The sequence below is a fragment of the Biomphalaria glabrata genome, chromosome 11 (assembly GCF_947242115.1).
Source record: "Biomphalaria glabrata chromosome 11, xgBioGlab47.1, whole genome shotgun sequence".
Lineage (NCBI taxonomy): Eukaryota > Metazoa > Mollusca > Gastropoda > Planorbidae > Biomphalaria > Biomphalaria glabrata.
The window spans coordinates 37,080,800-37,106,805 of record NC_074721.1 but is presented as its reverse complement, the minus strand read 5'-3'; the positions used below and the strand labels follow the sequence as shown (position 1 = coordinate 37,106,805).

Sequence of the window (26,006 nt, the reverse complement as noted above, 5' to 3'; positions counted from 1 at the left end):
ATGTCTATGGCTATAAAAATACAAGTTATGTCCCCTTTACTGTCTTCCACAATGAATGATTTTAATAACAAGATTAGCCAGAAAATATTCTATAGCTTCCCACTGATAATTTAGAGTAGATGTTCAGACTCAATGTAGTTTACATGTAAGTAAAGGCGCAACTTTCAGACGAGGGTGTTATGTGGAAACCACAACGACCAACCCCCCCCCCTTTAACTTAGGCAAGGTAAGTCAAGGACACATAATAGTTGGAGTCATCCAAAAAAATTTTTAAAAAGTAAATAGAATAAGAACTAAAAAAAATAAATCTTAGACTTGAACTCGAGACTCTGGCTGCCTGGTCATGCGGTTTGCGCGCTGGACTGTCGTTCAGATTTATCGATGGTCCAGGGTTCAAACCCTGCCTGCTCCTATCCCCCGTCGTCCTGCGGGAGGTTTGGACTAGGAAGTAATTATCTTCAACTCTGAAGGAACATCCGAAACATGTAAAACATTTTACAAAACATTTTTTCTCTTGATGCGAAGGCCAAGGATTAACCTTAAATGCACTTAAAGAAAACCTGTTAATAAATGTGTAACTTGCATGTGTGTCATTACAGAAGTGTTAACTTATAGCCTAACCCCTATTGCGGTGTTAATCTGTTTTGTTTTCCCATTCACTGTCTAGGCGGTGCAACAACTGGGTCTGAAGGCCGTTATTTCTGACTGCATTGAACCAAGTGATCTCTCAATGTCTTTGTTTAAAACCGTGATGCAGGCTGCTAGGAATGAAACGGAAAAAATCTATTGCGGGTGGTCAAACAACAGACATGCTACGGTAAGACTGAGTATTTTGTAATAGGATCTATATATTGCGGGTGGTCAAACAACAGACATGCTACGGTAAGACTGAGTATTTTGTAGTAGGATCTATATATATCATTCTCTTCGTGGCCCAACCATGCAGGACACAACGATGAAAAAGTCATGGAAAGATCACTCTTTTATTTCTGCAAGTCAGACTAGAGTTACCCCACGTAAATTTCGCGATGACAGACTGCGAGGCTCAGAAAAAAAAAGAGGGGTTGGGGGCGTATGCTATGCCGCGGGTAGGCTCGTTTAATATATTAGCTTTGCAAGACTTTGAGGAGGGAATGGCGGTCTGTACTTTGTAGTTTTGGTTAGCGAATAATACAGAGTCGCTAAAGCTTGATAGATAAAAGTAAAGTAATACATCACTTTCAGACCTTGAATCATGATGTAAAGATATTATCTTATATAATACAGACGTTACTTCAAAAAAAGATGATAACGTACTACGCGTCATGCATTCAGTCATGCATATTAATCTGTTTCTATGGCCGACCGACGACCGTTAACCGAAGGTGCCTTGTGGTCATAACTCATAATATTTATTTTATCTCCCTTTATCTTCTCCTACGAAAGGGTTAAGCTACCTAGAATGTGTATCAAGGGCAGCGCCAATACGCTCACGGCACGCGTCGTTTTGGCGACCCCGTTTTGGCGATGGCCGATTCGGCGCTAGAGGTTCAAATTGTCCTTCGTGCAGATCTCTGCATTCGTAAAGAATGGGGTCTATATTTTCGTCGTCCTCCATGCAATGGCGACACCGCGCCTCTGATCCAACCCCAAGTAAAACTCCCTTCTACAGAACAGTGGTGTCATACTACTATCAGACCCGACTTGACCTACATGCTCTCACATTTATAAAAGAGAGTCCAGGTATGTATAAATAGATATAGTGCACAGGGGTCGGGGGTAAGATAGATTACACAAGCGAAATCAAGAGCTATAAGACAGAAACAATCAATCTTGAGTCTTTAAGTTAATCCCTTTGCCTGGTTCGAGATTAAATAACGGAAAATAATAGTATTCCTTTAAACTCTAAATATTCACTCATGCACTATCTAAAATATTCAGCTAACTAAAGAAATTGCACATGTGTCCATGATAAGATGCTAAGGTTAAATTGGCAACATTATAAACCAGTGATACCCAACCTAATTCAACCTGCGGGCCAAATTAATTTCAGACACTCGTGTCGCGGGCCACATGACCGAAAAAGTACAAAAAAACGGAAAGAAACTGATCTGAAAGATTTTGTATAGAAACCGGTTGATCTAGTAGTTACTACTTACTGTACTTACAATAAATTAATGGCATATATCAGAAAGATATTTTTCGTCGAAAACGGTTTCATTTCTCTACTTAAAATGTGAGCAAAATTATAAGGTAGCTAGCCAACGACTCAGTTTCTTGTCTCTTTTTGGTAAATATTCCCATGGATCCTCCAATTTCTAGGCGTAGTCTAACAATCTTTTTAGTCGCGGCTCAAACCAAGGTCATTGTGCCAATCCATCAGAGTGCTCTAACGTAGCTAAGATACATTTCTCAACATTTTCGTTTTGGAAAAGGTGTGTGTGTGGGTGGGGGGATTTACTACTCTTCGTGTCCACGTTTCGGCGGGCCGGATCTGGCCCGCGGGCCGTATTTTGGGCATCACTGTTATAAACCATTCTGTTATGATGTAAGCAAAAGTAAAGTTGCCCTTTTCAGACTTTGCGATCTATAGGACAGATAATGTAAAGATCCTCTGTTTCTATGGCCTACGGTTAACAAGGGTGTCATGTGGCCAGCACAACGACCAACCTTTACTTTTCCCTAACTAATGCCAGGTACCCATTAGAGCTGGGTGGACTCAGAGGCGCCCCGAAGATCCCGAAATTAAAAAATCCCAGTCTTCACCAGGATTCTAACCCCGTTCCCCGGTTCGGCAGTCAAGCGCTTTACCGCTCAGCCACCGATGGGTGTTCTTTTATTGTAAATGATTTACTGTTTTAGTTTAGTCTTAAATATCATCTGAAAATATCAAAATATCTAACTTCATCATAGCATAATGATCTTTTTTTTATACAAGTTTTTTTTCCAATAATGTCGATTTCAGATCTTGAGATGCTCTTCTATCACCACAGACGACATTAAACTGGATGACTTGCCAAAGTACAAGGTGACATTCTTACACATCTATGCACTGTAATAAAAATTATATTTAATTTTTACTGTACAAGAAATTAGTTTTTTTAAAGATCTTTATTGACTCTCTCTGTTTCAGTCTCTCTCTCTCTCTCTCTCTCTGTCCTCTGTCTGTTTCTCTGTCTCTTTGTCCTCTGTCTGTTTCTCTGTCTGTCCCAGTCTCTCAATCTGGTGTTACTTTGTCTCTGTCTCTCTCTTTCTCTGTCTCTCTCTTTCTCTGTCTCTCTCTCTTTCTCTGTCTCTCTCTTTCTCTGTCTCTCTCTCTCTCTCTAATACTCTCTCTCTCTTTCTGTCCCTGTCTCTCTCTGTCTCTCAATCTCTCTCTCCCAATATCTCTGTCCCAATTTCTCTGTCTCTCAATCTTTCTCTCTCAATCGCTCTCTTCATCTCTTTGTCTCTCTCTCTCTCTCTACCTCTCTCTTTCTCTGTCTTTCTCTGTCTCTGTCACTCTAAATCTCTCTCTCTCTGTTATTCTGTCCCTGACTCTCTCTGTCTATCAATCTCTCCCTTTCTGAATAACTCTTACCCAATCTCTCTCTTTCTGACTCTCAATCTTCCTCTCTCAATTGCTCCCTCCGTCTATTTGTCTCTCTCTCTCCCTCTTTCTCTCTATTCCTCTATCTCTCTCTCACAATCTAGCCTGTAACTTAAAACAATGTATCCTTAAATCATTAGACTATTTTTAATGTGTTATTATAGCAAGATTCTAATTATTTGCTGAGTTTAACTAATCACGGACGTTAACGTAAGAGAAGCACTCTAAGATTTAATCACCTTAATCTAATAACTCTAATGTGCATCAACTACGCAGATAAATAATTAAAGACACATACAAATGAAATGGACACACATTCGCGTGTTTAGAGGCACAAGTTTGCTTGTATAGAGACACTATTTCACGTGTCTAGAGACGCAGTTTCATTACAGAGACAAATGTTCACCTGCTAAGAGACACACTTTCGCGTGTTTTTTTTCGACACGTTTTCACGTAGGCCTACTTAGACACATACTTTCACGTGCTTAAACACACACTTTCAGGTGTTTCGAGTTACACTTTCACGCGCTTAGACACACAATGTCACGTGTTTCGAAGTACACTTGCACGTGTTTAGGACACAATTTCAAGTCTCTAGAGACACACTTTTAGGTCTTTAGAGACAAACTATCAAGTGTTTCGACTTCGAGACACACTTTCACGTGTTTATTGACACACTTTTACATATTGAAAGTCACACTTCCTTTTCATATAGACTCTTAAAAAGTATATAGTGATAAATTTTAACCTAAGGCTGTATAGAGATATATTGGCCTAATAGCACGCATAAAGACATTCTGCAACGTACATAGAGATACAAAGTTAAAGTGTATAGATTACATGAAGGTATATTAGACGTATTATTACGTTTACCTAGTTCCATGCATACTAAGACACTGTATCCCAATATACATAGGGACACACTTCATTGTGCATGCAAACAAACGTTAACTTACATGTAAATACAGATAGACCTACACGTTTTTCAGATATTTTAATACATTTCTTTTTGTTTGTTAGAGAATAGAAAAGAATATGCGTTAAGTTAAAAACCATGGAAGTTATCAAATCAAATATGGATGTATCTATTTTTAGCTCTATGTTCGGTTGCGACTCCCTGAGCAAGCCATACCAGGGTTTCTGCTCAGAAAATTTGTCAACAGTCTTTTGAAGACAATGAAGTATGATGGTACGTTATTTATTTATTTTTAATTTGATTATTATTTATTTTGATTGATATCGAATAAGGGAAATAACTTCTACATTATTGATAAGCTTAGGGTTTTTTTTTAAGGAATTTTTTTTTAATTGTACTAGTTTTAAAGTATTATTAGGCCTATACATTTTGTAGGCAAAAGAAATCGTTCAAATGCTCTACCCGCGATCGTTGTATAAACTATTCACAAAATTATAACAAAACATTTGTTGTGTGTTTACAATTAGAGTGCCTGATATTTGAACTGAACGATGCAGTCGCAAGTGCAATATGCAATGAGTTGAAATTTCAGGAGAAGACACCTCTAGGTATCCTGCAGGATGATGTTAAAAAATCCAAGATTTCCATTAGTGGGGTCAGTAATTTAGAATATTTAGTAATCTTTACAATTACAAAGCTTATAGTAACCATTCTCAAGTTGAAACTTTGTACAATTATATAGGAAAACATTAATCAATCTAAAAATTAACCATTTAAATGATTAAATAGTTGCCACCGTGCCCGCCAGTTCAAATCTGGTTCTAACTATTTATTTTAAAGCGGCACATCTGCAACTTGCCGATGAGGTGTCAATTGATTCGATTGAATGAGAAAGGCAATGAGAAAAGTGTGATCTATTCTTACTTCAAAAGATTATTACTAGTTCCCTCCCTTGAACAGTTCAAGATTGATTTAGCTGAAGGTATGTTATGCTTCATTTTTATGTGTTATAGTTCAATATTTATTTATTTATTTATTTGGTTTTTGTGTCTGTCATAAGGTTGCATGACTTGGCAGAATTTAAGTCAATGATTAACATATATGACAAGATTGACCTAAGAACACGCGTAGGACGTAATCATCATCTTTTTTGAAGTAACGTCTGTATTTTATAAGATAATAAGATTAGAACATACGTATTCAACTCAAAAACTTTTCTGCGATTTACCTAACGATAAACGCGAAAAGATAATGACGCGCTATTAAATTGTGCTTACACATTTTCCCAGCGATGAAGAGCTCCTTAAAAACCATCTCATGGACTTGAAGTACTACCATACTAACTATGATAGTCTCATCATAATCATCTAGCGCCCATCAAGACTTATTATTTATGACAGATCAAGATGTAGCTAGATCGAATATAGGTCTACATATAACATTAATTTAGTAATTACAATCATGATCTAGACAAGATCCTTATATTAATGTTTCGAAGCACAATGCCGAAAATTAATTGTCTCAAAATCACTGAAACAAAATCATGAAAATTAATAAAATAAATTATTCAAAATCATGATTCATTCAAATAATGATTGAATGCGCCCAGAATTTCAAATAGTAATAGATCTATGATAATGATTATATCTACTATCAAATAGTAAAGTTAGAGATCTAAAATAGATTTAGTGTCTAGAATACTGAGAATGATCTCAATGATCTCAGAATGGGCTGGGACAGATACAAAGAATCACTTAACTTTTACTATTAATTACAATCACTGGCAGTTTTCTGCAGTTTTGGTTGCTTCTTCTTGGTAAATCTGATGTGAATAAACCAAAATTAAAACAAGCTTATTCTGAGTATTTGGAGCGAAAATGAATTCTGTTGGACATCTTTTATGCTGAGCATCCAGATGGTGTCAGACCCAAGGAACGCCCAAGTCTAACCTACGGAGATGTCTCCAAGCGAGTTCTGAGGACTATATATAGGCATCAATCAATGAAATATGTGGGAGGAAATCATGCAGAATTGAAATGCGTGGATGAGATGCTGACAGAATATGTGCTGGGAGATATAAAGGAATGAAGCGGCCACGTACAAGAAAATAAGATAGAAAACTACCCTATCAGTTAGCTGTAAAGCATGTGCATCCACAGTAATGGACAATTTTAATCACATGTATTCTCTGGTAATATAATTCATTCATATTGAGTTAAATGAATAAATTCAAAATTTAATACTCGGTAGAGTAGTACTAGGTCTAGATCCATCATGTATGATATGGGTATGTCTGAAGTCCTTAGCACATTTAGATCTTATTTATCTAGATCTAAATGAAGTTTTTAGTTTTATTTGAGAGTTGGAATCTTTATTTCTAAAATTTTTATAAGTTTCACATACGCTCAAAAAAATGTGCACAATAGCTTATTACCTAGTGCCATATTAGAGAATGGAATGGGTTGCCAGAATCAGCAAACCAATGACTTTGCATTCATTGGTTAACATGCATGACTAGACTGACACATGAAATGCATACTTTTTTTTTGAAGTAACGTCTGTAATCTATAAGTTAAGTTCCTTCAGTGTTGAAGATAATCTACTTCCCAGTCCAAACCTCCTGCAGGACAACTGGGGATGGCAGCGGGACTGTTGAGATGACCAAATGACAGTCCCGCACATATACTGCACAACCAGCAGCCATACTCCTCATAGTTTTGATTATGATATTCATAATAATTATAACGGTACTAGATTTTACTTCTGAGCTAGCTAACGTGACATGAGAAAAAAAATGAGAACTAAGCCATACAAAGGTGGACCAAAAAGAGAGAGAAAGTCAAAGTCTAAAAACTAGGCTTACAAATAATATATTCCTTGAGACACTCAGTAAAGTAAATCTGTAAGACTTGCTAGAAGGAGATCCAGATGGATATTATGTATCATGTTTCTTAGATGAAGCCACCTTTGGCAGCACTTCACCATTTTTGCTAACATGTGACTGGAACTCCATGTGCCCCATATTCTTTATCTACATTGCACTGGGATTTTGAATTTCAGAATTTTCATGGTGCCCCTAGTCCACCCAACTCAGGCAGGGATGGCTGCCTGGTCGTGCGGTTTGCGCACTGGATTGTCGTTTGGATTTATCGATGGTCAGGGTTCAAACCCTGCCCGCTCCCATCCCCCGTCGTCCTGCGGGAGGTTTGGACTAGGAAGTAAACTATCTTCAACTTTGAAGGAACATCCGAAATATGTAAATCATTTTACAACAAAACTCTTATGGGCTAGGGAAAGTAAAGGTGATTGGTCATTGTGCTGGCTACATGACACCCTGCTCATTAACCCTGGGTCAAAGAAACATATTACCTTATCATCATCTGCCCTATAGACTGCCAGGTCTAAAAGGGGAACTTTACTTTTTCTTTACACTGCACCTTATGTATAAAATGCTTCTTATTGGAAATGTATTTTCTCTTTCGTACGTACTTTGAATTTATTAGCAGTAATGCCTTTTCAATGTTAGAATTAAAAAAAGCTAGGAATGTAAACAACACAATTAGATTTTATAAGGAGTTCTAACTAACAAGTGTCTTCTGAAGGAGGTTTTTCAAAAAAAACAACAACAAAACTTGTCATCCTTCTGCTATTTTTTTTAAAGTGAGTTTGTGTAGATAAACAAGAAGATCATATATGAAAATATAATTATTTTTTTGATTACATTGAATTAATGGATTAAATTTAGATCTGTATGAATATTTTCACACATTAGGCCAATTTCTGTAGTATAGAGGATCTCGACTTACCCAAAATGAACGATATGTTCTTTTTTTTTTTTTTGCCAACATCTGGTAGTGCGGCTTCGTGGAGTGTAAACTATATATGCTCCATGAGTCTATGCATTGTTCAGTGTTTAAATACATAAATAAAATAACTAACTCAATTCTTTTCTTTACAACAGATATTTACGCTTGTGATATTATATTTAAAGCAACAAAATCTGTAACAGGGATAAACAACTTTGCTAGGGTTTATGTTGAGGTGAATAAAGCTTTTTAATATCTCATTGATTGTATAATCTAATAATTTTAATGTACATAAATATAAAGATTTTATTTTATGAATTCCAAAATATGGTTGTGATTTGGCTATAATTATTTAAAAAAAACCAACTATAAAACTAATTCTATCATTTTCATGGTTACATATTTTATGTATTTATACACTACATTCATACTTTAAAAAAGTTATAATAAAACATATTTAAATTAAATAACATGAGGATTTATTTTCTTTTTTTTTATATTACAGCCTGCCAGTGCTGCCTTGTAAGTTGTAAATCTTTCATTAATGCAGTAATTAGCACACTTTTTAAAACTATAAACAGATACATAATTAGAGCTATGCAAACACAAAATCTACTTATTATACTATGAGTGTATAGAACATTTGATTTTTTTTTTACTTTTAACTTGTAGGTTCTTACAATACAGACCTCTGATTTAGAATAATTTGAAACTATAAAAATTAAATAAATTTTTTTCCAAACATTTTAGGAGGTATATATCATTAACATTTGAAGAGGCACTTGACTATGAGGTGCTGGGACGTAAAATTTATGAAGGTATTACAATTAATTAATAAAAATTAAATTTAAAAAGTTAATACTTGAAACTGAAGATATTACTTTTTAAACTCATTTTCTTTTATTAACTCTTTATCTCTGTAATTATTTTTGCACTCTCTGACGAAATTGTTCATTTTTCACATTTGCACCTTCTACCCTGTTATGAATGAACTTCAATAACACTTTTTTTTTCCTAATCAGAAAACTTTACTTTTGGCATAGATTTATAGGAGAATACATGCTCTTTTTATAAAACACAAATTAAAGTTTATAAGACCAAACATTAATTTAATTTAAGGAGGTCAAATCAATGATATCCTTAATTAGGAGAGAAATAGTTATATCAATAATCCCAATTTTGTTTTATAAATTAAGAAAATTGCTGAAAAATATATTTCTATTGAATTAATTAACACTCTCCCCCCCCCTCCCCCATGAACTCAGATCAAAGTTTCCCCAAAAAATATTAGCTTTGTAATTAATCATAACTATATCATCACCATCTGTTCTTTGTGTTCACCACGGAACATAGGGTCTCAGTGAAGACACGCCATTCTCCTTGGTCTCTTGCTGGTCCCTAAATAGGCTTCCCAGCTCTTTCATATCCTCTCAGCTTCATTTAGTGTGACGTTATGTTCCTTCTGTCTTCCTCTTCATCTGGTATCCTTGGATCTCTAGTCTAATGCTTTGCCTAGATCTTTGACATGCGTCTTTTCTTTGGTGTGACCAATCCATCTCCACTGTCTTTCTAAGCTCTCCACATCTATATTTCTTATCTTCTATAATACAGACGTTACTTCAAAAAAGATGATTACATCCTAACAGGTCACACAAAGTTTGCTTTTTTTCTACTTTGTCCTACTACTGTATTTTCAAGATATCTGTTAAAAATGGATTGTTTCATTTGTTTTCCTTATTTCAGGTGTATACATTAGGACTGGCTTGACTGAGTATAAGTTAAAATGTATTATGCCAAGAATTACAAGAGCTATGTCTTTTTATATAATTTATTTTTAAAATGCATGTTGTCCACCCGACTCTAATGAGTACTTGACTTAAGTTGGGAAAGTAAAGGCGATTGGCCATTGTGCTGTCTATGTGACACCATGCTCATTAACCCTTGGCCAAAGAAACAGATGATCCTAATATCATCTGCTCTATAGATTGCAAGGTCTGAAAGGGTAAGTTTCTACAACAGCTTGGAGCTAAGGCATGGAGATGAAAGGCCCAGGAGAGATCTGGATGGAGAGATGTGTTAAATCAGGCCAGCGCCCTCCATAGACTGTAGCGCCACTGGGATGTATGGATGGAAGGGAGAACTTACCTCTTAGCATTTTTGTTTGTTTATTTTGTTTAACAAAACCTTAAAATAAATCCCACACACCTAACCCTCTGTAGGAAGTGTGTCCACGCTTATGAAACCTTGAAACATACCCTCTTAGAATGTCCCATTTTAATCCACCTTAGGCAGACCCTACTACCACTAGGGCTCAACATAACCAACACTCTGTATGGCAGTGCTGAAAAAATTGAAAAAAAACAGCACACTGCCATTACATCGTCTGCCTTATAGATCAGAAGGTCTAGAAGGGGAACTTTACTTTAACAGTACAGTCTGCAAAAGAGCTCACAGCTCAGAGCTAAAAGCTGGTTAGAACAGGAAGAAGAATTGGACTATTTACATTACATTCTTTTTAGTCACAGTCTAGTTCAACCTACATAATCTAAAAGAGGAATATTGTATACTCTGTGAAATGGGAGGTGTGTTAATTGTAAACTACTTTTTGTTTTATAACTTTTAAATTGATATTGTTTTTAAGTTTACTATTATAAATTTACCAACAATATTTGTGTATGTTTTAGAAGTGAAAAGACATTACAAGATAACAGAAGGCAGTAAAGAAAGCTTTCTCTTGAAGATGTCGTTGAAATGCTTAAATGACAAAATCCCTTCAGTGAGTGAATCTTTTTATCTAATTTGTAAGTGTTTTAAAAATAGTAACAAATTAATGTCAAGACTTTGCCTTATTCCTGTGAACCCCTATGGGAACATAGAAACAGACACAAAATAGAGCAGTGAGATTCATAACAAACGAATATTCACACTTAACCAGAGTAACACCTTTAGTAAAATCACTAAATTTAGAAAGCCTTCAGGACAGAAGACTCAAAAGTAAAGTAGCAACTATACATAAAACACTGAAACATAATCTTCAAATACAAAACCGAAATTTAATAAAAATGGGTTGCCTGAGCTAGCCAGGAAAACCACTGACTTGGCAGAATTTAAGTCATTGGTTAATATGCAAGACTAAATGCATAACGCGTAGGACGTAATCATCTTTTTTGAAGTAAGGTCTGTATTATATAAGATAAGGGTTGCAACCACACCTCTCCACCGAACAGTTATTGCTCAATATTAGCACAATAAGATAAATGCATTACAACATAGGCAAAGACCATTTATTATAAAGAACAAAGGATCATAGAAAAATTAAATAAAGGGATGTTTCTCATTTTCTTTGATGCTGATGGAGTGTAAATGTGTAAGCATAATGTATTTATTCAAAAGATTTGTATAATTTCCTTGTTTGTTTTACAGCAATTAAATTGGAGTTTAGAAGACATCAAAGATGTAGTCAATGTGGCAGTGAAAGATCATAGAACCACAAGTTTGGCTCAGCTACTGGAAGGATTTGATACTAAAGACAAAATTCTTTTACTTTTAAAAGTAGGTAAATAGTATTGTTCCTTAAAGAATTGTTTTGACTATAACTAGTACTTACATTAGTTGTCTTTTTAAAAAAGTTAAACATTTATTTACAAAATCAGAAATTGTTTTCAATAACAATTTTTACACAACTGTTTAATTATAACAGGAAGGTTATGGCCTGGATGAATCAATCATTGATAAGAAAGAAACAGTACTCCTAAGAAAATTACTAAGAAATGGTAAATTATTTAATTCGTCTCTTTGGGATTTAACTCTCATCTAAAATACATATCTACATAATAACTTAAATCTATTAATCTCAAAAACTGTTGTTGTTGAAAATATAAATAAATATTATTAAATCTTCATTTATGAATCAGTTATATAGCATTAGATGGTTACTATTAAGTAGTAACCTGGACAGCTTATGTCAGCAGAGCTTAGATTTATTTGTCTAGAATATACAGCCAAAATTGAGCCTAGAAATAAGATAATATCAGGTTTGCTTGCTTAAACCTACTTAAAAGTTGATTCTATTGTTTCTTTTATTTCAGTTCACATAAAGATGAATCTGGATAAACAGAGTAAGTCTGACATACTTCTGAAATAAATTGTGAAGAAACTAACCATCATTAATACTCTTCAGATTTTTTCTGATTTTTCTAAAATACATTGTGAATTACAGATTAGGTCTTTTATATAAAATATGAATTAAAATATTTCATGAAAAGCAAAATGTGACCCCGCAGTTCTTGAAGCAAGCAAAATTTAAACCAACTAACTAGAGTAGTTACTGTAATAAAATGTATACTCTACTTTTTACTTTTGTATTGTACCAAATTCCCTTGGACAAATTTGTACAAGTGCTTTTTCTTTCCTAGTGGCATTAGAGAATGGAATGGGTTGCCTTAGCAGATTTTAAGTTTACTGATTAACATGCTTGACTAGATTGACATATGAAAAAATTTAACACCAACACCTCATGCATGGAAATTTAAGTAAGTATCCCCCCAGGCAAATTTAGTTGGAAAGATAAAGCAACATGATCCCCAATTTTCCAAATCTGATACTAAAACTTTCAAAGTCCTTCATTGTAACATCCAAGGACTTATTCCAAAGACGCTTGAAATTACTAACCTGCTCCACAAAGAGTGTGTGGATGTTGTCTTACTACAAGAATGCCTGATCGGTGAAAAAAGAAGTGTCTCAATACCTGGGTACCTAGATTGACTTATGAAATGCTTAGGACTTCTGTAAATAAAAATAAAAAGTGTATTTTTATATATAAAAAAAGAAGTTAAGTATTTGCATTGTTTTTTCTACTGCTAAAGTTAACAATTTCATAATGTTTTATAAGTTAAAAATTTCATAATGTTTTATAAGTTAACAATTTCATAATGTTTTATTGTTTTATCTTCACAGATGGCTGCATGCTTTTGTTTATCAATGCCTTGGTACATAAGAAATTTAAGGCCTCTTTATTTTACTGGACACAGTTAGATGTAAGCTTTGTATTCAAAATGATTTTAATTATCTCAGATATGCTTCGTCATATATAAATTGGAGACACTGTAATAAACAGAACAATACTACTTTTTTTACATTCTACTTCTAGTGATGGTTATTTAGTGCCCTGATATAATCTTGCCACCTATTGGGGCAGAAAATGTAAAATTCAACTGTTACTATGGCCACCTGCCAATATTTTTCCTTTTCTTCCCCCAATGTATGCTAGGAAAAACTACTTTTTTTTTTTTACCATTCGTATTGATTATTTGGTGATTTCCAAAAGAGCTGCAGTACCTATTGTTTTGAAAAAAAAAATTGTCTAACGCTCAATACAAATGTTTTATAGCAAAATGATGCATTCTTCCTTTATTAAAGACAGAAGTGTAACTCATGATTGTAGACACTTTATAAACACAAATTGATAAGTCCAGTTTTTTTTTCTTTCAAAAATACAAATTAATTGTATGAAAATACGAAAAACATGCATATATGTAACCCTGCCGGACCAAGTAAAACAAAGGACGTTTGGGCCACGAGGCCTTCATCAGCTACAAAACAAACAAAAAATGAAAAAACAATTAACACAAAATAGTCTTAAGTTAACTTATCTGTCCGATGTTGTTCTCTATCGAGGCAGAAAAGAAATGAGCTACGCTGGTGTAAAAGCGCGGGAAAACGGAAGGGGGCGGAGATGTCAGGCAAAGATGAATGGGAAAAGGGGGTGCTTGTACTAACTCTCAACTCCTTCGAGTTTAATGGGCAATTTTTCGACCAAATCAGCGGAGTAGCTATGGGTACGGCATTCGGTCCATCTTATGCTTGCCTATTTATGGGCTTCTTAGAACTCAACATTTGTTCATCCTACACGGACCCCATACCCGAATTTTATAGGAGATACATTGATGATGGTCTAGGCATAACATCTCTGGCAGAGAATGAACTTATCAAATTTATTGAGTTCACTAACAACTTCAATCCTGCCATTCCTTTCACTTACACCATTTCCAGAACTAGAGTGAACTTCTTAGACATAGAAATAAACATAACCCAAAATTCTCTGTCTACATCCTGCCATTACAAAGACACTGACAGCCATAGCTATCTTCTATACTCGTCATCCCATCCACCATCCTGTAAAGATTCTATCCCCTACTCCCAACTTCTACGTATCCGCCGCCTTTGCCAAGATGACAATGACTTCACGGAAAAAGCAACTGAAATGATAGAGTTTTTCTTGCGTCGTGGCTACCCTCAAGCTATTTTAGACAAAGCCTTATCGCGAGTGGAGAATCTTAAAAGAGAACAAGCTTTCAAGAAAAAAACGATATCTAGCAATGATGAGAGGCCCAAATTGATATTAACCTACCACCCTCACAATGTGAAAGCAAAAAACATCTTTCTCAAAAACCTGAACATTCTCCTAGCCGATGAACATACTCACGACGTCTTTTCATCCCCACCTCTTGTAGTATTCAGGCGAGACCAAAACCTACAAGACATATTAGTACACACCAAACTTCACAATATTTCAAGTGAACCTGGCACTTGGCCATGTAAGCGACGTAATTGTCAGACCTTTCGTTTTCCCGCGCATTTACACCAGCGTATCTCATTTCTTTTCTGCCTCAATAGAGAACAACATCGGACAGATAAGTTAACTTAAGACTATTTTGTGTTAATTGTTTTTTCATTTTTTGTTTGTTTTGTAGCTGATGAAGGCCTCGTGGCCCAAACGTCCTTTGTTTAACGTGGTCCGGCATGGTTACATATATGCATGTTTTTCGTATTTTCTATACAGTCGTTTACCCCTGCAGCAGTAAATCTTTGTTTTTTTGAGTAATTGTATGAAAGCTTGTGTTTGTGCGCTATGTAGAGTCAAGTGTGAAAGACTGTGAAAGGAACTGTCATTTTGGTTTTTGTCAATAATGTCTGGATTCTCAAGTTAGATTGTGAATCTTTTTTAACTACCACTAGATGTAGTGTGTAAAAATGTGGCACTGTCACTTATGGAACAGTGGAACATCAACAAATATATAAGCATTTACTGACTGAATTATCATCATTTTTCAGGAACTACCGAAAATTGAAAAAAGAGTTTATTTTTTTTAAAGTTATATTTTTCCTGTTAGAATTTCGAGCAAAGCTGTAAATGAAAACTTGCTTAGTTTTAAACAGCCTAGCAAAGATGTATATATTGTAAGCTATATACATTGCTCTAAATGCACATTAAAATATTTTTTGTCTAGATACAAGCCTACAAATTTGTATGCTTATTATACTTTCATAGGTGTTATGCTTGACTAAGTTGTAGATGCCACACTGTATTAGGATAATCCATTACTTATGGGGGCTCATGTCATCACCCTTGTTGTAACTTTCTTTTTAATCTACAGAATTTAATAGGGAGTGCTCTCATTGCTTCTTACTTTCTGAAAAAGTGTACCAACACTGAACAAGACCAGGCTGGGCTGACTAAGCTGAAGGAATACCAAAAGTTGGTTTAACATTTATTATGCAAATGATAATCTGTATGAGTATTTCAGTCTTTCATTTTAATAAATTTATTTTTATTAATTTTAATTAATATGATTAAATTAATTAATATTCTTAAAAAAAAATTATAATTTATAATTACGTGTGTCTTTAACCCATTAGTCGGGGACATTTTCTTGTTTTAGTTCCAAACCCTAGTAGAATGTTTCCAAAAATCCCATTTTCAATATACTTGCTTTAAACTTTTTAAACAAAAGATTTCTTCTAGTATCATTGTGAACGTGATAACAATTCATTTAGCAGCTAACTGATTCTATTTTTAGTAAAATTAGGAATATTCTTTGTTGCTTTGTTGATTATTTTCGGTAACAATCTACCTGGAAAATTGTCAAAAATGAACCATGTTCAGGCTAATGATATAGTTTGATGTAATTTTTTGTATTTTGTTTTTATGTTAAAGTTATTAAAAGTATATATTTTCTGACAGTTCATTAATTTTTCTATTTTTCTAACTGTAGTTGATATGTTTCAAAACATATTTGAATATAAAAAAATTATCTAAAATAAAATTGAACTACTACCCTTTGTTTAGGAATACAAATATGTTTCTGGTAATCCTATATAGGATTATTGGGTTAAAAGGTCTTTATTTCTTACAATGAACTTATTTTCTTCTCTATAACTAACAATTAATGTGAGATTGACAAGATTTGTGTTTGATGTAGTTAATATTTCATTTTTTGTGTAACAATATTAACATTTTAAATTGACTTTTTTTTTATTAAATCAGGAATCTCCAAATATCAGGGGTTTTTTTTACTTGGCTCAAGGGGAACTTACAAAATCTTTAGCGTGGATCACTGCAGATCTATACTATACACTTGTTAACTAACTTAACATATGAATATATACTTAATGAACCACAAAAACTCCAACTATCTAGGAAATAACAAGTTAAATGACTATATACAAAAAAAAAAATACTCCTTAACAGCACAAAAACACCAGTCCACTTCTGTTCCCAGTAAACAAGTGCCCAACTTTCCTTGACTAAAAACAAAGACCACACTGATAAACACACTTTCTCTCTCATACATGGTAAACTAATAAAAATTCAGTTCACATCATGTGCAGACTGTTCACATTTATAACCTGAGTACATAAATAAAAAGATATATAACTCTTTTATACCAAAGTTATAACAAAAAAAAAAAAACATTCAATCCCTGACACCAAAGATTACAAGAAGTTCTGCTCTTTTCTCCAAAATGAAAAAAAAAAACAAGTTCACATTGTCTGTTTCAGTTTTTACCAAGATTTAGCAATTGGCACACTGTTTGCCTGCTACAAAGAAAACATTTTAAGTACCTGGATCCTTCTGATACAACAAATCCCTGTGTGGGGTAATGAATCTTGCATTACAATTGCCATGAAGACGAAAAATAGACAGTTTGTTCAGCAGAAGGCCTGTTCAGATTTGAATAAGTATGTCTGGAATAACTACAAGGGATTGCAATTACAAGATTTGGAAGTGAGTAGAAGCCGTCTTTGTCCAATCATATTCAACATTGTTATATTAACACATCTAAAAAATAATGTCTAGCATAGGGTAATGCTACCTTTTTTGTTTCCGATGTTCCTTCTGAAATTAAGATCCCAAACTTCCCACAGGTTGGTGGGAGAAGCTGACTGGAAGGGTTCGAACCTGGGACAATCAGGACAAGAATCCAGAGCACATACCACACGATAAGGTGCTCATACCATCATAATAAATACGGTTCAAAGAGAAAAAAAAACAGGTTTCCTACTGCTGACAGTAGACCATATGTTTTGTTATCTTGACAGTCATACTTAATTCTTTATCCAATTAGTAATTTCTTTTTTATATTATTATTATTATATAAATGAGAACACAATTTATATATTGAAACTATGTAAACCAAATATATACTTGTAATTGTTATGCCTTGGTTTGGAATGCAGTGGCTGAGTGGTAAAGTACTTGGCTTCCCAACTAAGGGTCCCGCGTTGAATCCTTGTGAATACTGGATTTTGTATTTTCGGGATCGTTAGTGCACCACCCAGCTCTAATGGGTATCGGACATCAATTGGGGTAAAGGCGGTTTGTTGTAGTGCCAGCCCTATGGCACCTTTGTTAACCGTAGGCCACAGAAACAGATAACATTTACATCATCTGCCCTATAGGCCACATGGTCTGAAAGGGAAACTTTACTTTACTATGCCTTTGTTTATTTTTTTATGCTTAGGTTTAACTAAGATTTGTTTTCTTGGTTCTTAGCCTGAGTCAGTGTTTAAAACAGATGAAACAGTAGCTGCAAGCAAAGTCAAAGAAAATATTGAACGCTTTTTTCTATCTCCAAAAGGAAGGTGCAGACTTGATTCCGTAAGTAGTAGATTGTTAAACATTAGAAAAGTGTATACACATTTTTTTTGTTGTGCCCTGCTATAGTTTTTTTCTTGTGTGTTACAAAAGAATATAATGCCTGTCTCTTGACCCTCTCTTATCTTATAAATGACAGACGTTCCTTCTAATCAGAAGATAATTATGTCCTACAAGTGTCCATGTGTCAGTCTAGTTGTGCATATTAATTAGAGACTTAAATCTTCATAGTCATTGGTTTCCCTTTCAGTAATACCAATAATTGTTTTTTAAACATACAGCGCACTGTAAATATTGGTAATAATTGAAACCCTGAATATTAAAGTAGAAACCAAGTCCTTTATTGAATATTAATGATTCTTTCTTCTTCTTCTAGCCAGCTTTATTGCTGCTGAGCTGTGAGCTCTTTTGCAGACTGTGCCAAGGAAAAAAAGTGTTCTGTTTTCTTCAGTTGTTCAGCACTGCCGTACAGGGTGTTGGTTATGTTGGGCTGTAGTGGAAGTAGGGTCTGCCTAAGGTGGATTAGGGAGGGGCATTCAAAGAGGATATGGTTTACGGTTTCAAAGGGGTAGGTGCAGTGTCTGCAAAGGGGGAGTTGTGTGGAGTTTATTTTGTTCAGGTGGTAATTTAATAGTGGTGTGTGTCCTGTTCTTAGTTGGAAAATTGTAGATTGTTCTTTGCAGGGGAGGAAGTTAATACTGTCCAGTTTGTTAGGCGTAGTCATGGCTCTGCCTGTGTTTCCTGATGCCCAATATTAATGATTAAAACAATGGTTTCTGAATTATCAGCCTGATACTTGACTAGGTGTTGCAAGATATTTGTAATCTTTAAACAAACAAAAAAAAAACGCCCAATGAACAGAACTTCTTGGATTATTAGAGCTATTTCAGCTAAAATTAAGTCAAGAAGAATCTACCTATAAAATATTTTAAGCATATTGATGTAATGTTAAACCTAACTCTTTTTTTTTTTTCAGATTGGATACATCCTGTTTCTGACAGCCTATAGTATTCTACTGGTCTCTCTTCTCAGTGCCCAGCAGTTCCACTGGCTAGAAGGAGTTGTCATGTTTTATATGTTCATTATAATTGCTAGAGAAATTGATCAGGTATGCATTAACCGTGTATTGTTCTATCGGTCTCCCGACTTGTTTAACCATCATGCTATCTAAGGTTACCAGACACCTGCATGACCAAAGTAAGACAATGCCTTACAAAAGTGGACTTAAAATAATGTATATATTAAATTTTAAATTTAACATGAAAAGAAAGGCTGTACAACTGCTAGATCCAATATCATATTTCTCTTTGTGAGAAGAATGTCTGACTCCACTGAGTCTAGCTTTTTGTGTCTTATGCCAGTTATGTGTTGGTGCTAAAAAAAAATGCTCTGTCTATGTGCATGCCTGGGAATGCAAATGAAAATCTGTATTTAATTATTAATGAAGAGGATTGTCCAAAAATAAAAATCTTTTATTTACGTGTGTTTTACATTTGAAACATTTAAATTCTATTTATTTTATGGATAGTCTGACATTTTCACACTTTATGCCAATATTAGCTGGAAAAGTTGACATGTCCACTTTTTGCCAGATGTCTATCTAATATTGTCAATCATTTAGTTTTGATGGTTTGAAGAAATCTATAAAATTTTACAGATCTTTATAATTTCTTATAATTGCTCATGATATCTGAATTTTTAAATTTTTATTTAGACATTTTTTTAAATTGATTTTTGGTGCATTTTTTTTAAATTTGAACTGACTGACAAAACTAGTCAATGGGTAAAACATTCATCTTGGAGAAATAAGACTTTATAAATCTCACATTTGAGGATTTCATCTGGGAGAAATAGAATATTTCATTAAGTGTTGTTTTCTTTTGTTTGAGAATAAAAATGTGAGTGGATCTAAAGATTTTATTAACTGCTAAGTTTTGTAAATAATAACCTTGTCTACCCTAACTTAGTGCATTGAATGATGGTAAATGTGTCAGTAGGTGTTCCAAGAGCGTGGAGAGTATCAGCTTGAGATCTATAACATTTTTGACCTGCTCTCCATCACCCTGGCTGTCATAGCTTGGACGCTGCGTTGGGTAGCCTATCATTATACAGACTACCCACAGATTATGGATGCTGCCCGCTATGTCTTCAGCTGTGACTTCATTGTGTATGCTCTCAGATTTACAGAGTACTTTTATGAAAATAAAATGCTGGGACCAATATTGGTGAAGATAAGAAAAATGGTAAATGTTCTCAATGCTTCTATGAATAAAATGTATATAAAATACTTACAAAACTTTAGTAATTGTCAATACATTTTATAAAAACTTTTGAAAGTTCTATATTACAAAATATTTAAATGTATAAAGTTGAAATTACATTATGAAAAACGTTATTCTTGTTTATCGCTCCTCATTTTGTAATAGACGTGATCTAGATAAAATACAGTAAGAAGAATTTATGCATATTAAATTTACCAAAAATCATTTTTATTTTGTTTATAATTTATTTATTTGTTGTTTTACATTATCAAAGTGTATAATAGGTAATATAGATATTTCTTTAAAACATTTTACCACAGTTATATAATTATATAGGAGGTGTGGTGGCTGAGTGGTAAAACACTTGGCTTCTGAACTGGACGTCCTGGGTTCGAATCACGGTGGAGACAGGGATTTTGAATTTCAGGATGTTTAGGGCCTTCTGAGTTCCCCCAGCTCTAATAGGTACCTGACAATAGTTGGGGAAAGGTAAATGCTGTTGGTTGTTATACAGGCCATATGACCACCCTTGCCATAGCCATGGGCCGCAGAAACAGATGACCTTAACATCATCTGGCCTATAGATCACAAGGTCTGAAAGGGGAACTTTACTTTTACTTATATAGTTATATCTCTTAAACATAATATCATCATTATTATATAAATATTCCTCTTACTGCAATCATTTTAAGCTATTTTATAGCAATGCCAGTGAATCCTCCAAAAATATAAATCTTCTTCTCTTACAGGTGAAAATCTACATTCCTTTTTTGTTTATCCTGTTCATCTTTTTGGTGTCCTACGCGGTGGCCTCAGAGTCAATACTTTACCCAGAGACAGAGTTAAATAGATATATTTTGTACTACATCTTCCGAAAAGGATTTTGGGCCATGATTGGTGATTACCGCTTGGATGAAGTAGAAGTGTCAGGTACCTCACAGCTGCACATTTACAACGCTAATGCATTTGTTGGTTTAACTCTTTCTCTCCTGATTGACGATACCACCGTTGATTTGACCCCATTAGGATACTTAATTTTTTGGGTTCATAAACTTTAATTGGTGTTATATATAAAGGACATACATTTATCTTAACCAAATATAACATTGTCGGATTAAGAAAAAAAAAAGAAAAATGTTATCGACATTTAACCCTAACAGGCTAGTGAAACATAAATGGGCAAAATTAATAATTCCTTCTGAATGCGGAAAATAATTACAGAGAGTTAAGGGCTGAAATGGGGGAAATAACAAATAATGGAAATTAGGATCATCTCTCTCTACTTCTCTATGTTGCACAAGGTTTTTAAACTTTATATTAGAATTACTTGTGTAGTTAAGTTTTCAATAATTCAAGTTTAGCAATGAAACTAAAAATTCATGTTTTTTTTTTAGAAATCAAAAGGTTTTGTTTTTCTTATATTTATATCTTAATGTGACATTTTGAAAATGTATGATTTCCATCCATGATTCTAATCAAAGGTGATGGCTGTATTTATATCTTAATGTGACATTTTGAAAATGCATGGTATCCATCTGTTTTTATCAAAGGTGATGGCTGTACTAGAGATCCCAATCTGTATAGAAACCACTCTGTCTTGAGATGTCCTAGTATCAGTGGAAGGTTTGCTATGCCTGTCTTCCTTGGTGCCTACGCACTCTTTGTGCAGATCTTGATGTTCAGTTTAATTATCGCGCTCTTCAAGTAAGTTTAGTTTAGATGTGTATTAATGTAACATATTACAGTTCAATCCTGCTAATTAGACCAATCATCATGACATTTTGGACCCAAACTATCAGCTGGTCAGATTAACATTTATTTGACTGTTTAATAGGATTCATTACTTTAGGGTTCAACAACTGGATTTGAATGTGTTACATTTTGTAGTCCATTGAATTTTTCAACAATAAAATTAAGTCAACAGCTCACATACTTTTTATATCAAGAATATTACACTCATTGTTGCAGATACTTTAAACCAATTCTTCTTTGGTACTATTTCAAATGTTTAATCTATTCCGGGCAAAAACATAAACTGAAAAAAAAACAAAAAAAAAACTCAATCATCTAAAATCATCTTCAAAAGTCTATGAGTTAAAAAAAAAATTGATTGAAGTACTAAATCAACTACCTAGACATATTCTGTTTAAAAGAGAGAAAGTTTAAATCTAGACAAATAAGTCATACAATTTTTTTTACCTTTACCTATCCCTTAGTCTGTTTGGGCACCATGCAAGATTCGTCGACTGTCTTTCTCCATTTCTCTTTGTCTTTTGCATTAGAACCTCTTCCAATGGCAGGCCCGTCCATTCTTTAATGTTGTCTTCCCATCAATCAATTTCTCTGTCTGCTTCTTTTTCCTGGTTTTGATCGCTGAAGGAAGGTCTTTACAAGCCCCAAAGACCTTGTAATATGGATATTTTACTGTAATTAAGAATTTGTATAAAGGAAAAATGAAATAAACATGTAAGAATAACATTAACCATTTAGAAATGTGTCTTTCTTTGAAGAGATTACCCTAACAAACAAAAAAATCAACAAAGTTTTGAAAAATTTAAGTTATTAAATCTTATATTAATGTATCCAAAGGTGTTATTTGGATCATAGTAGATGACAGCAATTTTTTTCCTACAAGCTTAAAGAAGGATGGCATTGGCATTTCTAAAAGTGGCGTACCACTGAAACAGTCTAAAAATCAACTCAGATGCCATTTTCACCCTTACTTGCACAGACAAATGCAACTGTCAGAAGATGACCCTTGAAAGAGAGTGTGAGAGCTCTCATAAAATTCTGGACACAGATTTATGAATCAACAAAAAGCCTTTGCTGAAGTCAGGCCCAGCTCTTTTGCAGACTGTGCCAAGGAAAAAAAAGTGTGCTGTTTTCTTCAGTTGTTCAGCACTGCTGTACAGGGTGTTGGTTATGTTGGGCTGCAGTGGAAGTAGGGTTTGCCTAAGGTGGATTAGGGAGGGGCATTTAAAGAGGATATGGTTTACGGTTTCAAAGGGGTGGGCGCAGTGTCTGCAAAGGGGGAGTTGTGTGGAGTTTATTTTGTTCAGGTGGTAATTTAATAGTGGTGTGTGTCCTGTCCTTAGTTGGAAAATTGTAGATTGTTCTTTGCGGGGGAGGAAGTTAATGCTGTCCAGTTTGTTAGGCGTAGTCATTTCTTTGTACATTGCTCTGCCTGTGTTTCCTGATGCCCATTGGTTGAGCCACTCCTCTTTGTGATTGTTGACTAACATTGACCTTAGGGTGAGGTAGTTAACAGTTCTGTTTTTTTTTCCTTGGCACAGTCTGCAAAAGAGCTCACAGCTCAGCAGCAATAAAGCTGGCTAGAAGAAGAAGAAGAAGTCAGGCCCAGTGGAGCAAACTAAAATAAAATAGGCGCCTGGCATCAAAAGCTTTTCTGCATCAGATTTAGCAAAATGTTACTACTAGGATTGCCTAGTATATCATATATTTGTCTAGGCATACGAAATAAGGCATTCATCCTTTTAATCTTCAGAGTGGAATACAATGACTTCTTATTATTGGATTTCTATCTCTTTGACATCAATTAGAAAAAATTAATCATAGGCCTAAATCTAGTCCTTAAAAATATGAAATATTTATTTATCTCAATCTAAAATGTGAGTTTAGAGCTATACAAGCAACAAACAATCAGATGAAATAACCTCTTAGACCTATTTTCATACTTGATTTAATTGTCATTAAAGAGAATGTTAAAAAGTTGTCAATTTACAAAAAATTTAGAGCACCCTTTTTCTTCCCTATTGGATTGCCTTCTTTAATAACCCTTTTTACCTCAGCCCCATGGCATAGCTAAGGATTAGAGGCCTGGGAGACCCAACTTCTTTAGGCGTCCCTAAATTTTGACATCATGACACGAGATAATGGCGTAATATTTAATGCAAAAACAAATTTCGGACACTTATTTAGTGGCCCTGGGGATTTTCAAATATGGACCCCTCAACCCCCACCCTAGCTACACCACTGTCTCAGTCCCCCACTTTAAGGCTGAGAAGCATTACTCATGCAATAGTACCTAATTGAAAAAATGTCTGGAACTAAAGTAAAGAGAGTAATTAAAAGTTTTTTTTTATTACAGAACATATGACCAAAAAAAAACAAAAGACTTTCAAAGTGAATATTTCAACAGTAAATCTGTTATGAAATTATTGGCAAAACTTTAAAATTTTGAATAAAATAAATGAGAAATGGACAAGAAAGATGACGCCTATTATAAGCTATCCTGACAAGACCAACGTCTAATCTTTCGACTCAGAACTGGTCACAACAGAATGAGACAATATATATTCCAGAAGCTCAAAATTGGAACTAGTGAAATCTGCCAATGTATAGTGTCACCAGAGAATGCTGACCATATCCTTCAAAACTGCATTCTTTACCAAGAGGCCAGAACACGAGACTGGCCCCAAAACAGCCCTATAGAAAGAAAGCTATATGGAAGCTCCCTGATTTGGAAACCACTGTGCGGTTCATCTCATATATTGGTCTAGTCACCTGAACGCTCCAACATAAAAATGACAACGAGGAAGAAGAATTTTGTCTACATGACACCCTTGTTAAACTTTCAGCACAGAAAGCAAAAAAAAATATACTTAAAGCTAATGCTGGTATTTGTTGTGTTTAAAAGAGATGCTAATTTTATTTGTTCAATTTTTTTTTTGTTAAAAAATTCCTTAAAAATGGAGATTAATAATAAAGGAGTGCAAGACTTCAACAGACGCTTCTTAATGTTCAGTAATAAAACTAGTCTTCAGATGCCACATCCAGCACATATATAACCATGGTCCTAGTAGTCGATTTAGATTCTCTTTTTGCTGTCTTCAATAATAGGATCTAATAAGACTCTTATAATAAAATAATAGTATCTAATAAGACTCTTATAATAAAATAATAGTATCTAATAAGACTCATACAGTTGTATTTAGCTTAAACAAAATTTTGCTTAAAATGTATTAAAAAAAAGTTGCTCTATTATCAGCTTCCACAACTCTACCTTTAGGAAAAAAAAATTTGGAAGCTAAATGCTAGTAATTGGTAATTGTCTATTATTAAAATGATATATCTTTCAATTAGTTTTGCTATCACAAGAAAAGAAGAACAGAACGAGATGATATGGAGGTATCAAAGGTTTCTTCTCTCTGAGCAGTACTCCAGGTGCAGAATTCTATTGCCTCCCTTCATTCCACTTTTCTTCTGGCTTATGTTTCGAGTTGGACAGCCCTACAGTAAGTTCAGGGGACATAAACAATGACATTCTTCTTGAACATCTATTTTAAGAAAATGATAGTTATAAATAATATAGAAATAGTCTATTCCATTTTACTTGTTGTGAAATTTGTATTACCTTTACCTTGTAGTCTAATATACTTTGAATGGTCATGAGCAATGGGAAAGTGTTTCTGTAGGTTTCAACCAAGTAATCCATGAGACTGACGCAGAGTTTTCTAAAAAGCTGAAGGCTAGGATTTATGCACTATGACCTTGGGGG

General features: G+C 34.3%; 1 protein-coding gene across 4 annotated transcripts in view; it reads left to right on the top strand.

Annotated features, from left to right (window-relative positions):
* LOC106080346 (transient receptor potential cation channel subfamily M member 2-like) overlaps positions 1 to 26,006 on the top strand; it is a 48,170-nt gene that overhangs the window by 8,388 nt on the left and 13,776 nt on the right. For 2 of the 4 annotated variants that reach the window (XM_056003819.1, XM_056003820.1), the window contains exons 2-22: positions 668 to 817; positions 2,945 to 3,007; positions 4,664 to 4,757; positions 5,012 to 5,139; positions 5,325 to 5,466; positions 8,446 to 8,525; positions 8,796 to 8,812; positions 9,041 to 9,108; positions 10,975 to 11,066; positions 11,714 to 11,842; positions 11,991 to 12,063; positions 12,379 to 12,408; positions 13,247 to 13,326; positions 15,727 to 15,827; positions 17,132 to 17,357; positions 18,126 to 18,230; positions 19,204 to 19,335; positions 20,225 to 20,470; positions 21,238 to 21,418; positions 22,039 to 22,192; positions 25,592 to 25,743. In XM_056003819.1, coding sequence (XP_055859794.1) covers positions 668 to 817; positions 2,945 to 3,007; positions 4,664 to 4,757; positions 5,012 to 5,139; positions 5,325 to 5,466; positions 8,446 to 8,525; positions 8,796 to 8,812; positions 9,041 to 9,108; positions 10,975 to 11,066; positions 11,714 to 11,842; positions 11,991 to 12,063; positions 12,379 to 12,408; positions 13,247 to 13,326; positions 15,727 to 15,827; positions 17,132 to 17,357; positions 18,126 to 18,230; positions 19,204 to 19,335; positions 20,225 to 20,470; positions 21,238 to 21,418; positions 22,039 to 22,192; positions 25,592 to 25,743 — 2,443 coding nt within the window. Of the gene's footprint in view, positions 1 to 667; positions 818 to 2,944; positions 3,008 to 4,663; positions 4,758 to 5,011; positions 5,140 to 5,324; positions 5,467 to 5,835; positions 5,912 to 6,071; positions 6,676 to 8,445; positions 8,526 to 8,795; positions 8,813 to 9,040; positions 9,109 to 10,974; positions 11,067 to 11,713; positions 11,843 to 11,990; positions 12,064 to 12,378; positions 12,409 to 13,246; positions 13,327 to 15,726; positions 15,828 to 17,131; positions 17,358 to 18,125; positions 18,231 to 19,203; positions 19,336 to 20,224; positions 20,471 to 21,237; positions 21,419 to 22,038; positions 22,193 to 25,591; positions 25,744 to 26,006 lie in introns of those variants that run through there. The other 2 variants (XM_056003821.1, XM_056003822.1) reach the window with 2 other exon arrangements.